The sequence below is a fragment of the Ochotona curzoniae genome, unplaced genomic scaffold (assembly GCF_017591425.1).
Source record: "Ochotona curzoniae isolate NIBS_2020 unplaced genomic scaffold, NIBS_Ocur_1.0 patch4, whole genome shotgun sequence".
NCBI lineage: Eukaryota > Metazoa > Chordata > Mammalia > Lagomorpha > Ochotonidae > Ochotona > Ochotona curzoniae.
Window position 1 is genome coordinate 9,595 of NW_024466972.1, and position 15,712 is coordinate 25,306.

At 38.4% G+C, this 15,712-nt stretch overlaps 1 protein-coding gene across 38 annotated transcripts in view; it reads right to left on the bottom strand.

The window, feature by feature from the left end:
• Positions 1-206: 206 nt before the first annotated feature.
• Positions 207-15,712, bottom strand: part of LOC121167605 (regulating synaptic membrane exocytosis protein 2) — a 471,939-nt gene continuing 456,433 nt past the window's right edge. For 36 of the 38 annotated variants that reach the window (XM_040997123.1, XM_040997128.1, XM_040997111.1 and 33 more), the window contains 5 exons: positions 9,305-9,446; positions 5,627-5,739; positions 5,190-5,291; positions 3,690-3,829; positions 207-3,271 (listed from right to left, as the gene is read on the bottom strand). In XM_040997123.1, the coding sequence (XP_040853057.1) occupies positions 3,053-3,271; positions 3,690-3,829; positions 5,190-5,291; positions 5,627-5,739; positions 9,305-9,446 (716 nt within the window). In that variant the 3' untranslated portion in view covers positions 207-3,052. The remainder of the gene's footprint in view (positions 3,272-3,689; positions 3,830-5,189; positions 5,292-5,626; positions 5,740-9,304; positions 9,447-15,712) is intronic. The other 2 variants (XM_040997149.1, XM_040997148.1) reach the window with 2 other exon arrangements.

Genomic DNA, 15,712 nt, shown 5'->3' on the forward strand with positions numbered 1-15,712 from the left:
GACAGAAACACAGAAGCATAAACCCATGGCCACCTCCACCATGATCGCTTAGGCCAGAGCTGAGCTGGTACTTGAATCCCCTGGGACTTCTGGCTATCATGGCCAGGATTAACACAGAAATTCCACTCATTTCGCTCAGAATATGTGAACTGCTGAGTCCTTTCACCAGAGAGTACCTCAATCCAATAATAATCTTAAAAACAAAACAAAAAATCTAGCATCTTTCAATGATGTGAGCAGAGAGCTTCAGGGACCTCAAAGCAATGCTCTCCTGAGGAATTTTGGCTAAAACCATAGCCTATGCAGAGTTAGGAAAGGATGATCTTGTAGTCTTTCAACGACAAATGAGGTCAAGGATAAGCTGTGGCAGGGGAGAAGTCAGAGAAAGCACTTCACACAGCGTCTGTAAAGAAAATGTTTTATTTAAAGTGTTAATACCATCACCAGAATGAATTTGATTTACATTAGTTGGTGTGTTGGTTACAGGACTAATCCTCCCTCTTTCCCCCCCCAACTGAAATTCCCTTTACTTTGAAAACATACTATGTACAGGGCAGCAATGGTCACTGGCATGGTGCTATTTACATGACTAAATCATAGTTGAGGTGCAGACATGTGAAAATTCAAAAAGACAAACAAAAAAACACAAAATACACCAACTTTTAAATAAATACTGCATAATGACAAGTATGTACAAATATTCCACACAGTTATGTCCTTCTTATTAAAATTAGAAATAATTTGTATAGGAATATGCACAAAAGATAATGTGACTGCATCTTACTATCGGGAGAATGGATGACCTTTATTCTAAGGGGGTAGTGTAGACATTACAGGCCTATTTAAATCAATTGCTGCTGGTACACAGGTGTCTAAATTACTTCGATACAGTTTTCTCCTTTCTTTTAATAATTTTACCTGGGTCCATCGCATATCACAAAACATCAAGACACAGGCTCGGTGTATTTCATATTGCACCACGTAAAGAGAAGGCATTTTTAGTGATACTCATTTTTAACTTTTGCACCATATCAAGCATAACAACTTTTAATGGTCAGCACTGAATCAAAAAAATAAAAGCAAAGAAGACAAATTTTGTGCATGGCCTTAATCAAAAGAAACGGAATGTATGTGGATTTCAAAAATTATTACAAGGAACTTAATTCATAACAATGTATGAATAATTAAAGTATGCATTAACAACAAGAAAATATGGGTGGCTTATTACATTAACCAGTGACTCTTCCTCCAAATAGGGGAACTGGGAAGAAAGTTGACCTTGCAGCACCACCCAATGTCTGTGAAAGCAAAGGCAGGGGTTGTGACTTAAGGGATTTTTCTCGGAGACTTTTGGTGATGGCATCAAGGAACTATCAATAGGCATACTGACTTTTTTGTGTCACCTAAAAATTGGAGCTTTAAAATTGTTGCAAATTTATGCTTACTATATTTCTTTAGAAATATAATTTGTGAAAAATTGAATTTTTACTACAGAAAAATGAATTAATAAACAGCCCTGTGTTTGGGGGCTCCAAATTTTCAGCATTGTTTCTATTCACATAGGAAATGGAAACTGGCTAAAGAAATTGCTTTAACTGATTAAAAAACAAACAAAACCTACGACCTTCTATAAATAATACTTTAACCCCTGTATGAATAATGCTGGTGCTAAAAATAAACTCATTAGACATCACAATGGCCACATGATTTTAGGAATTTCCTGTAAACAGAATTTTGAAGGTGAAAAAAAATTACCATGCACTGTACAATTGCAAAAGTTCGAATATCTTCTTTGTCGAATACATGCTGACTTACTTTAATGTACTCCCAAGTCATGTTGCAAAATCCTTTTCAACATGCTTGAAATAAAGAAAGCTCTTAAAGAGTTGTTTTTCCTTGAGAAATTTATAAATTCAGAAGCACTGATAGTTCTGAATGAAACATGGGGTGTAAGAGAGGATCAGATGAAAACTTAGTAAGCTTTTAGCATATGGTTCATTCTGGTAAGTAGAAAGAAAAGAGTAAAAGAGGGGACAATAGGAAAAGTGAGACAGAGAAGACGAAAGAAGATGTGAAAAATTTGCACATATTGAACTTCATAAGATTTGTATATTTAACATGGAAATAAATTGAGTATATTATACTTATTTGTCACAGAAACAGAATTTTCAGTATTTTTTAGAAAGTACTTTCGTTTGTAATGTCTGCCAAAACACAGACTGCGTAGTTTAAAGAATAAACATGGTCTGTCTTTGTATCACCCTGTTGCATTCTCTCCCCCTTTAAAACCATGCACTAGTGAAATTTATTTTTAAAAATAATATAAATTGTTGAAAATGGCTGATTTTTATTCTTGTTTTGCAAGTTGCAGCCCCAAGAAAATAATTTATGTATTCAGCTAATCTGTGTCCATGCAAAAAGAGTTTCTTTAATTTCATTCAGTCCAGTGTTGCCACAGATCTTGTTTCCAGAGTCCAATGTGTCTTGGCATTGGTGAAGGAGGTGTCCACTGGAGCTGCCCAGTCGGTCTCTCTCTCCCTTCTGGACTGACCACCCTGCTTCACCATCCAGAGAGGGGCTTGTGCCCTGCTCCTGACCAGTTCTTTGGTCTTAGGCTTTTCACCTGATGCTTCCTAGAACTTGTCTCCTTGATCTGTAACATGGCTTAATGGTTATACAACTCCATGTCTGTGGCGTAACAGGGCTTTGGGGTCAGATAAATGAAGAAAAAGGTAAGATAAAAATATAAAGGTGCCATTGAAAAGGGCTTTTGTTGCATGAAACTGACTGATTCTTTGAGATTAATCCATGGCTTCAGATTGGACCAAAAATGAGTGTCACTGAACTCCACAGCTGATAGTTCTTCACCTGAGGGCCTTCGTTAGGGCACAATGTGTGCGACTTCCTCTGAGAACACAGGATCGCTTCGTATCCCTAGAAACAGGCTCAGAAGACACAATATTAAGCATGCAGTGTTACCAGGGTTGGCGACCTGTGAATTTTTTTTTTTTTTTTTGGAACGCTGGTTGCTGTGACAACAGTTTTACAGCTGCTATGAGCGAGAGTAGGAAGGTCCAGTTGAACTTTCCAGAGATGATTGGGAGGCTCTTCTTGTCAGAGGGGCCAATGTTGGATCTACTAGAGAGGAAGGTGGAAAAAGTTTAAACCATCCAATCACCATGTTGGATAGTTCCAGTTCATCTAAAAGTATCTGAGCCACTCCCATGAAGGATTTGTGATCCATGCGACCATAATCTCCCCAGACAATAATCTGTTGGCAAAATTACAAAGAGTAATGTCAGTATAACCATGTATACAACAAAAGTTTTATAAAATACACTAAAATAGTAACATGCATTCAGTTAATGTTCCAACATCAAAGACCAAAAGCACTCGCATTGGATGACTGGGATAGCTGTCTTCAACTTCCAGAATCTACAAGTACATCAAGAGACCTTACAGTCTTACAGTGTCAAGATCATAAGCAGTCCACGTAGGCTGGTGTGATGGGCCTTGGCAAGTCACTTTAAAGGGAATGACAATGGGCATAGCTTTATAGTACTGGTCACTGCCTTGAGTTTTCAAAGAATTTTAATGGTGAGAAACAGAAAAGAATGGAATCAAAAGATCCTGGGTCTAAGATCTGACTCCATGAAATAATGGTAACGGATAAACAGTTAAACAAATACCTGTAAAACTTTTCCTTGGGGACTCTCTTCAAAAGATAACAGCTGCTGATAAAGAGGTTCCAGCGTTTTTCTTGCCACTTTTGTTTTCTTTTTGGCTATGCAGACTCCATTATCTAAGAGATACACCTTTACGTATGGTGCTTAGGAAAGAACATATAAAGAAGACCAAGTGAGGACTGTGGCTGTCGCATGCCTACCCACTCACGGTTGTCGGCTGTAATAGCTCAATCTTTGCTTGAAAAGTCACTGGCCTTCTCACGTTATTTAAAAAATGATTAGATAAACAAAGGATAATTTCCAAGAGTGTTTTAGGTGATGTTGTCACAGCTTGAGTTTATTATTATTTTGCTATGAGCTAGTTATATAAATTTACAGATTACATTACATAATAAGAAATGCTTCCAGCTCCTAACAGTATTCAAGAGAAATGCCTTACTCATTTATTTAAAATTATTGACATATGAATCTAAATAAACATCCCCACACTTACTCACTTATCACTCAAAAGCATTTATTTATTGGTGGCGGGTATGAAACAGTGATGAAATTTTAGCTGTCATCTTCCAAGCAACTGGGAAGAAGCAGCTGATTATGAATTGTACTGTTTCAAATTTATCTGGGAAACACTCAATAGAAGCAATTTTCCTGGAATTTGCACTCATGCAGTTCTTTATAGCACAAAGAGCGAACTAGCTCCAAGACTTCTACCAACTCAATTCTCTTAAAAAGGCTGTACAACCAGAAGCACAGAGTAATAAATGATATAATAGAATGACTGCAAGGATAGATAAGTTAAGAGGTTCAAAATTACAAGTCAGTCGGTGGAGATGCTGAAGCTGAGAACCAAATTCAGAATCCTCCTGAACTACTGCTTTTATGCATCTGCTCAGACAACTTCTGCACAATCACTTGGAGTCATGGTGGCATTTCCATGGCTTCAGGGACCTCAGCTTATAATGACATTTCAGTATGAAATATGAGGCATAAAAATTTATGACAGTGCCTATCTTGCTTTATCTATTACAGGAAGTAAGTCTTACCACTAAAATATCCAGGAGGCAATAGGCTTGTGGGGAGGGTGTACCTATTTTTATTCTAGTCACAGAACACTAAAGAATCCTCAGCAGAAATTTTGCAGCTCTAGATAAACTCAAGAATAATACAAAACTCCAATTCACATGAGAAAAAAAAAAACTTTTAAAGTACATGTTGTGCTGAGACAAATCATCCAAATGTGGCAGTATTGATTTGAAAGCACTTTCTATCATGTACGTATATGGAAAACAGTTGACTGACATTGTCCCCAACAGCTCACTCTGGAGATGCCTACTTAAGACAAACACAGTCTACAAGAGCTTCAAATCAGTCAGATAACTCACCCATCTGAGTATCCTTCATTGACTCAAAAACAAACTTTTCAGCATTTAAACAGTCTCTAAATGAAAACATATGAACTATGATGGTTTATGGATAACAACAGAAAATGTCTTCTGTTTTTACCTGGCAGTGTCTTGGAACCTGGTTTTACAACAAGGCCACGGGCCCGAATGATTTCCACCTCCAACTGTCCCTTTTTGTCCATCATGCCTACCTGAATGTCACCTAGTAGTACATGGAAAGGAAACAAACATGTCTTAATATATAAACACTGCAAAAAAAAATGCTCATGGTTTCACACCATGAGCTCATGGTTTCACACCATGAGCAAAAAATCATGGTTTCACACCATTTCAGACATATTTAAGATCCTAGCAATGATGTCTTCTTTTGAAAAAGCAGCAGAAATGGTAATAGAAAAATAAATCTTTTCACTGTTAAAAAATCAATGATACTTTATTCTTGCTGCTCATATGGTTAGCAAGTCTATGAAATGCAGAGAACATAATTTTTAATGATATAAAAAGAAAGCCATGAAATCATGTGACCAACATTCTTACCCATTGCAGGTGTAGCCAGGGTCTGGCGTCCCACCAGCTGAGCAGGCCCAAGGCCATCCAGGAAATCACTGAATTGGCTGTCGGAGGCCAAGCGGACACCAGGGAAAATCAGACTGAAAGCAAAATAACACCTGGGCTTAAACCTTTGAAACCTACTTATCCCACACCAGCTCAAGTTTCCCTCTAGCTTTCTTATGATGGCAAGATAGGTGGTATCACCATTCGGCATTTAAACTTATTGATTCACAACATCCTCTCTGCTTTCCTTGGTTCTTCCTCCAGACTCCTTAGCAGCCCCATGAAGCACCAGAAGCACCTGCCACACTGTCCTAAAAGCTTCTTGTCTCCCCCTTCTTAGGTCTGGAGGACAGGGACTGTGATTTACATGAAAAACCACCCAGTATATATTTGTGCTGAGCATGTATTCCATGCCAGGGTTTGCCTTAGTGAATCCTCTTAGTTGAGCTATGAGATAGCTTCTGTTATTTATCATATTTTATGAACTAAAAACTCCTCCAGATCATTCCCATGAGTGTCTAAAAACGCTGCTATTTCTGATACCTGATCCTTCTCCTTCCCAAAACTACCACCGTCCTGACCCTACTTCCCTGTTTCCAGCTAGCATCCCTTTTCTCTCCTTGAAACGGCTGCTCTGAGTGCTGTAGCCACTTTCTTTCATCTTGAAACTCTAGTTATTTTTGATTTTCCCCACTACACAAAAACTTTACTGTTGTGACCATTAGGCCAGACTTAGCTAACGACCATGGTAGAGAACCCAACTACTATCAATATTCATCTACCTTGCCGTATTAGCAGCACTGGCCATGTTGATCCCTTCCTCTTACATCATCTGCATTTTACTTCTTGGATTCCTTAACCCCATAAGTTTCCTCTCTTTTTCTTCTGCCACTCTTCCTTAGTCTCTTTGCAATTTCAACCGCTAGATACAGGAGCTCAATCCTATGATCTCTTATCTTTTATGTAGAAATTCCCTTGGTGATCTAACAGTCTCATGGTTTTAAAAAGACATCTCTCCTGCTATAACCTAGACTACTATCTCCTACTTGTCCTCTCCTTTGGGCCCGAGACCCATATTCCAATACATATCTGCTTGGAAGTCTCGCAGGCACTTGAAATTTAAGTTGTTTCAGCTAAACTGAATCCCCCTTCTTCAACAGACAAACCCTGGCCCTCTCAGGGGATTCCCACCTTAGTAAATCACAACTTCGTCCTTCCAGTTGTTGAACCTGACATTGATCTTTCCTCCTTCTTCTATGTTATAGACTGAGTTATGTTCTCCAAACATTCAAGCCCTAATGTCCAGTATGACTGTACTGAGAACAGAGATTTTAAAGAGTCAGGGCTGAGGTCATAACAGAGGGGCCCTATTTCAATGTGCCTGACGTCCTTAAAGGAAGAGGAGGCGACAGCAGCCTATCCAGAGGAACAGCCAAGACAAGACACAAAAAGGATATTATGAACAAGACAAGGGAGAGGTCTTGAGAGAAACCAAATCTACTAATACCTTGATCTTTCTAGCTACTGGATCTTTAAGAAAGTAAATTTCGGTTGTTTAAGTCACGTAGACTATTGTCTATGGCAACCCTATTATTACATAAGTGCAGTGCACAGATAGATCTTCATTTGCTCTACTGTCAAAATGTATGCAGTTTGATTTCACTAATGCCGCCATTCCGGTTCAAGCCACTTCTGTATTGTTGTAAGAGTCTCAGAGGCCCTGTTGCTGTCCTCACATTTGTCTCCACCTCAGTCAGACCGATCTACTACAGTGGAATCAGGTCGTGCCAGTCCTCAGTCCCAGAGGCCCAATGATTTCTCATCCCACTGAGAAAAAAATACGAAAAGCAAAGTCTTCATAACATGTTAAGACAACATCAACTGTCTAACCCCAGCCTCCACCCCTAATTCCTCGTTACTTTTTCCACTCTCTCTTACTTGCTGGTGCAGGCGGCTCCTGCCTTAGGGCCTGAGCTTTGCTTCAGCCTTGAATATTCTCCCCATAACATGTATTCACTCAGTCACTTTCTTCTTTACTCAGTCATTCAGATCTTTACTCAGTCATGTCCTTTGTCCTGTTTATCTACTTAAACCCTACCTCCAACCTCTACCATCTCTGTTCCTTGCCCCATTTTTTTCCTTTATACTTAGAATCTATAATCTACTGCATTTTTTGCTAACTTTCCTTGACAAAATATTTCAAAATTGCATTATTTTTTATTGTATGCTGAAAGTTTGATAAGGGTCAGGATTTCAGTCTATTCTGCTTATTGCCATATTTCTAGCTCCTAGAACCATGCTTGAAACATTGTAAGCACTTAATAAATCAATACTTGTTAAGCTCAGTTGATTAAGAGCAAACTCAGAAAAATCAAATAATGGTTCAATGTTCTATAGCACCAAACCAAACCAAACAACCAACCAACCAACAACAAAGCAATAAATCACCGGATAAGAATCTAGGTTTATATGATCATAAGGCTCATGGCCTTAACTACTGATACTGACTTCTTCATACAACTATGTCCTCAACTCTTGGTCAGATCATCAGAATACCAGAAGGAATGGTAATAAATTTTAGATTAGTATTCATCTCATTTCTCTCTAATAACTAGAAATCCCTGGAGTAAGGGTGATAGTTGAAACATTTTTATGTCTTTAACAATATCTTTCAAGCAAAGTGCTTGATAGCCATCTATTTTTTATTCAATTATCCAACTAATTTTCAACTTTTTTGATGAACTTTCTTGAGCAAATATATTTGTTTCCCCTCCTCAAATTTCAGTTAATAATAATATTTTAGTCTATTTTTATAAGTAACTCATATAACTTCTTTTATAAATGTATGCAAACCACCTATGTGCCTTATGTTATATAACTGTGCTAGAAACATAATCCTTAGGGCATGTCTTTACTACGGGGCTCATAGCTCCCTTAGTCTCCCATTACAGACTGGCTGCACACCTTCTGTCTTAAACACCTGCTGTTAGCTTGGAGATAACACAGTGAGTTCAGTAGATTGCACTTTCCTCTCTTAATCGCATTCACATAGGTGCAGTTGCAAATGAAAGTTGATTTGTTGGCGAAAGGGCTATAAAGTCTTTACAAACGCTTTAAAAATATTTCAGGAAGTTGACTGAAAAGAAGGTTCCACAATAACTAAAAAAGGAAAAAGAGGCTCACCAACTTGGTGGCATTTCATTTTGACTATTATATTTAACATAAGTAAATTAATATTAAATAATCATGTTATTGTATTAAATTAAGCTTATATCAGAATTCCACATCTTTAATAATAACTTACACCAAGCGACTGATTTTTTAAGTAGCATTGTTCACACGGTGAACCTTGTGTGCTTATTAATTCTGTGCTTTTATCTATTATTTAAAGTCAGGGCAAAATATTTTAATGTGCAAGGCATCTTGCCTTTAAAGCAAAAACACTTTACTCCCCAAATTTATTTTCCTGAATATAAAAAGCCAGACAAGTCACTTGTGCAGGGGAAGTTGAGCAACGTTCTCCTTCACAGGGAATTGGTCTGTGAAAAGTAAGACAGGACTGTGAAGCATGTGAGTTGTTTATGAAAACACAGTGAGATGAAGAAGATGGTCTCCGGCAAGGGTTGGAAGAGCTCCTCATAACGGGCTGGCCTCACTCACTTTCCTTCCGAGCTGTAGCTGTTCATGCTGCCATCTGTAGATTCTCGGCTGGCTTGTCGAGTCATCCAGTTCCTCATTTCCACTGCCAGACCTGTCTCCGTACTTCTCTGGACAGTGCTCCGTAATTTTTTACCACCTGCTTCTGCCAGGATAGAAGACAAAAGGTGTCACAACTTTGTCATCACTAGCTGGTAATGAAAAACATCACCCAATGCTTTGAGATCCTCAGATGAAAAGATCTGCATAAATAACAACGAAGAAAAAGTGTTTGAAATCTTAATGTCTTGGATGGAAAATTTCTAAAAAAAAAAAAAAAAGTTAAGCGCAAAATACCATTGTTTTATTTCCATTTAAAACAGTGTTCAAATTGAAATCGTTAACATAAGAAAAAAGGAAGATTCAACCTAAGGAAAGTAAAATTAACTTTTTCCATTGTAATATTTCAATGTCAGGTTAATTTATGCCTATTCTTTTATTTTCATTGAAATACTTAAATGCTAAATTATTTTACTTCTACTCCCCTACTCCTTTTCTTTTGTTACAGTAAAACAACAAGGCCTTTATATTATTTACAAAGAACAGATGGTTTGTAATCTTCCAGTTGTAGCCCTGGTTTTCAACACACAGAAAAATCTCCTTTTGCAACCCGACAGATGTTGGAAGGCAAAGAATGTTATACAAAGGAGATGACCTTGTTAGTTAACAATCTCACATTTGTTGGTGATTTTTAGAAACTCCTCTTAAGACTGTGCCAGAATCCAGCAATATCAAATGAAAATGATTTTAATTTGGGGTCATAGATAGTTGTATCTCAAGGGTGCTCCTACAGTCTGGAGAGGAGGTCAGTTATAACACAGGTCACACCAACAGGAAACTGAGTCAAGTGCTAGTAGCTTTTTTTTTATGATGTGGCAGAAGTGTTCTCTGGAGCAGTGGCTGAGCGAAGAGCTTCACGTCACTGAGGGAGATGATTTGAATGGGTTTTGAAAAATATGGGCGGACTAGGATTCAAGGAGACATGTGAATACAGTGTCTTGGCCCAGGAAAACACAGAATGGACCAAGGTGTGAAAGCAGGAATGACTGTGAGCTTTGAAGGCAGGTGCCATGACCAGAGAATATGGAGTGATGGCAAGAAACTCAAATTACAAGGGGCTTGCATGTTGGAATGTTGGGGTTGAATGACTACAAAAACTGGAACAGGTGGGTGACATTCCAAATTGTTTGGATTAATTTATTGCTTTTCAGACCTAACTATCCATATTGACTGCACCGCTTTTGGGATACAAACATATGGTAAGCTCTTTGAGTGTCTGGTATTAGAAAGTTCTTTTTTACGTTTTTTAATCTTCATTGATATTGCCAGTGACTTGAAATTTCTTTTCATTTTACCTCTTATTATGCCCAATATTTTGCCCATAATTTCTTTTCATCAAGCCTCTTATTTTTGCCCATAACACTGCTTTAAATTTTACTGTCCATTTGAACTATAATTCATATTAAAATACTTTAGAGAGTACAAAATATAAATTATGACTGATATGCAATTTATTTCAGGATTCTAAGGCTCATAACTTAGATAACTGGTTATAAACATGTTGTACTGATACAAACTGTAAGAAGCCTTAAAGTATCGAAAAAATGAGGGAAAGCTGTTATTTATGGAGGAATGTTTATTAATAAGTGTAAAGGGAATGATAAAGTTTAAAATTATCTATTTCCAATATCCAAATAAATAAATAAATAAATGGTTCAAGCAGGGTTTAACAGTGGAGTTTAAATCCATTAAATGAAACTTGGAGAAAAATATTCATGTGAGCAAAGAATAATTTCCACAAATTAGTTATAATGCCCAAAGGAAACAATGTACAAACAGAAAACACCAATGAATCTGGAGCATTAATGAACAGTGCCAGGAGTGGGACAATCATGTACTTCCAGGTTTACCGCTTGCCACCTATGCAAAAATGCACAACATGTTTCTAATCAATTGTTTGGAACCAATTTCCAGTTTTTGAACATACAGGAGTTAGGGCAACAAGACAAACTATACATACACATCAGACAAACCTAAACCACGGAATATTGTTTCAGAAAAGTGGCCCTATTTCTCTCTTAATACCTTTTTTTTTTTTTTCCAATTAACACGTGTCTTACAGGAAACTAAAGAACATCAAATATCCGAGAATAAGGTCAATTACTTTCTCAAATAGTTCACACTTTGATGAATGCTATATGTGTATATACATGACAGCCAATTTCACGTGGCAGATTGCGCAGTAGGCGTCATGCTCTTCACACATCATGACTATTGATTCGTAGTTAATCTTGTTGTGCCATAAACATAATGGCCTCCTTCCCCGAACTAACACAAATACAATGATGCTTACTGTTCAGAAAAGTGCACTGATCCTTTCCAAAAGAAAATACTGCACATGTATTTGAAGTGAAGCATATCAACAAGACATGCTATGTACCACTTTCACTGGTGACATTTTCTGTGTACTTCAAATAAGGACTAATATTTGTTCACTTTGTGGAAAGAAATGCTACATTAGTCTATACTATCTCTACATTAACATTTTTTACAAGTTGACATTAAAAAATAGGTGAGGGATTTTTTTTTTCCTACACAAAAGATATCAAAGAAATGTAACCATCAAATGCAATGAATGTACTTAGGCTTCTTATTTGGGAAAATAAACATAAAACCAGAAACAAAATAAGCAAAGCAATGCCTAAAATAATTTTAAGAAAACTGGGGAATTTGAAGATGGATTGGATAAAAGATAGGATTAAAACAGATAGAACAGGGCCCAGCGAGGTTGGCCTAGCGGCTAAAGTCCTTGCCCTGTATGTGCCAGAATCCCACATGGGAGCTGGTTCTAATCCCAGCAGCCCTGCTTCTCATCCAGTCCCTTGCTTGTGGCCTGGGAAAGTAGTCGAGGATGGCCCAAAGCCTTGGGATCCTGTACCCATGTGGGAGACCTGGAAAAAGCTTCTGGCTCCTGGCTTTGGATCAGCACAGCTCAGCCATTGCAGCTGCTTAGGAAGTGAATCAGAGTATGGAAGATCTTTCTCTCTGTCTCTCCTACTCTCTTTCTAATAAAAGAAAAACTAAGAAATTTTAAAAAAAGAATAGATAGGATAGCAAATGATTAATTTAAGATGGGTGACAATATAGATTGCAAAGAATTTCACCATTCTATGAAGATATACAATTTCAGTGAACCTGACAATGCAGAATATGAATATGTATAGGAAACATGACTTGCACAGGAAACAAGATTCCTGGGGCTGGTATGGTACAGTGGGTTATGCTGCCATTTGAGACACTGTCATCCTCATCTGAGTGTCAGTTCGAGTCCCAGCTGCTCTGCTTTTGAACCAGCTCCCTGCTAACATGCCTGGGAAGGTGGAAAGTGACACAAGTGCTTCAACCCCTGCAACCCACATGACAGACCCACGCAGAACTCTGGGCACCTGGTTTTGGCCTAGACCAGCTCCAGCTGTTGTGGCTTTCTGGGGAGTAAGTGAGAAGATGGAAGATCTTTTCCCCTTTCAAATACATATTTTAAAAAGAGATGCATTTTTATTTAATACCAATCTACAGATAAGTAACTCGAGAAATCTGGCAAGCACCACTTGTCAGACTTACAACAAATAAGCACGCACCCCTTTTGCTTGTGTGCTGGTTGTTGCCTAAATCCTTTCATAAAGATTCGAAGAATTCCACAGTTGAAGGGGTCGAGCTCTGGTGTCAAACCGACTGCCTTTGAATCCCCACTCTACCATTCACCAGCTGGGTGACACGGAGTAAGTTACTTATCCTCTCTGTGAATCATTTTCTCAAATCGTGAAATGACAGCAATTACAATGATGCCTACTTCATAGGTCCTGTGAGGGTTAAGGGAAACGACACCATCACAGTGCTTAGAACAGTGCCTGGTCTATGGGATACTTTGGTAGACAGTACTGTTACTAGGACCAACCCAGAAGGAAGCAGAAAACATCGACTCTACGTCAACCTTCACCACTGCCCAGCAGGTTCTGCAGTCTTCTGAGCCATTCTTTTCTTCTGAGTCTCTGAGTCCTCAATTAAAAGAAAGGCAGGGGAGGGAGAGCAAACGATCCCTCAAACCCCTTAGCTGTAAAACCTATGAGTTTGGGTCAGTGTTTGACCTAGAATATGATACACAGCGTACATTAAGGTCATATACGCTCAATTTCCATCTTCTGATAGGATTAAAGAATGTGAAGTGCTTGAGCATCTGTAGCAGCCCTGAAAAGCTTGTCTTTTTAAATGTTTCATTATCAGATACGTGAATAGGCTTATTTAAAAACTGAATTTATGTTTCAGCACCACATAATCATTGTGTCACATTTACAATATAAGTAATTTAATGTGCCGTATAATTCATCATAGTGATTCACATTTAATGTTTCAAATCTATCATGCCATTCGATTTCAAAAGCAAATTTAAGTGACAAGTCTTCAGAAAACAAGTGCAGTAGACGATGGCACTCATGGTGATGTACTTCACATGGAAAAGGGGAGGCTCTGCAGATGTAATGGGCATCACTAATCAGCTGACCTCAAGGGAGGGCTGGTATCTGAATGGACCTAGCCTAGCCTCAGAGACCTTGTATTCAATGCAGCCTGGCTGGTTTGGAGATGGAAGGACCACGTGGAGAGACTTGACAGCAGTTTCCAAATGCACTTATGTGGGATGATGGGCACCAAGAAAACAAGGTGCATAGGCCCACTCCTGCAAGGAGCCAGATTCTGGCAACAACCAGAATGACCCTGGAAGCAGTCCCTCTTCCCCACGCACTCCCTCAGAGCCTCCAGAGGAGACAAACCCAGTTGAGCAATGCTTTCATCTAAGTTTCTGGTGTTGTTTGTTTTATTTTAAAAATGAGGAGGCCTATTAAACATGCTGTTACGACCACAGGGGTATACCAACTGGAAATATAAAGAGCTTAGCCATGATTTATAAAATGTGTGACTGTTGTTGGACTACATGTTGCAATAATAGTGGGTGGGGGCAGGGAGAATGGGAAGTCCCTGAGCCTATGGAAATGTATCAGGAAAAATAAACATTAAAAAAAGAGGAAAAAAGTATATTTAGCAAACAGTACATTTTCCATATAACTATATCTATAGGTATAATATGTATATATACTGATAATAAATATATTCAAGCAATAAACCCTAGAGCTAAGGCTCAAATTGTGTTGTTGTTGTTATATCTATTACACCGATGTTAGCTATCACAAGCCACGGTGCAATTGGAGATGATGCCAGAAGGTAAAAATCAAATTGTTCAACTGTCAAACACCACGGGAGAAGGCAGAGCACAGGAGGTGTCCTTGTTATTCAGCTCTGCCGAGTTTGATGACTCAGTCACTTGGCACCTGCCTTCAAAGAAAGTTGCTTGATTAAATAAAAGATCAGAATCAGTTTCCCCTGATAATGCTGGAAAACCAGAAGACCCTTTGTGTGCCTTCACAACAAAAATTTTAGTTTTTTTTTAATTGCTTTCTGCTACTAAATTGGACTGTTTTTAGCCTCACCCAAGACTCACAGCACCACTCCAAACTCAATCTCACCAGAACCTTGCATGTTGTCACCTGGAAGCTCTCCTAGTTACAGACAGGCTGGCTTGGACTCAGAATTTCCTTGACTAGAGGAAGCAACTTTTGGAGTCAGATTGAAGACAAGCCAGAAAAATAACCCGAAAAGTGACTGTAATTTAAGATGACACTTTGGTTGCATCTTATTTAAAAATGACCATTTTTCAGAGTGAGTATAATTTAGAGAAGCCATTTACATTACATTTAGCAAACTGAAGCTTACATTAAAAGTGAGGATACCTAAGATTATTGACTCACAGATTTTTGAAAACATCTTGGAGATCCAATGTACAGTTCCTGTGGCCATGAGGAGGCAGAGGCTCTCAGGAGGTAGTTCCTCCCTCTCTAGTAGAAGACTTTTTCATTTTCAAAAATCATTCATCACTTCAAATTGTTCTTTCACTCTCTTCTGCTTTGTTTCTCTGATTCATGAAACTTTAAGAAGTGTTTCCAGGGGACAGAGTGTGTATAGTGTGGTTATTAACTCAACTCACTGCTCACAACACCCAACCCCATTCAGGCTCAGTATCTGTCAATGATTCCTGATCACAGATTTCTGAAAATGCACCCTTGGGGAGGTGCAAATCATGGCTTAGGAAATTGGGCTCCTGCCCCTGACAGGGGAAATCGGGATTGAGTTCCCAGCTCTTGGTTTCAGCCTATCCCAGACTGACCTGTTGTGGACGATTGGGGAGAGAATCAACAGATGGATGATTTCTGTTTGTCTTTCTGCCTTTCAAACACATTTAAAGTAAAGTTGAGAATATTTCTC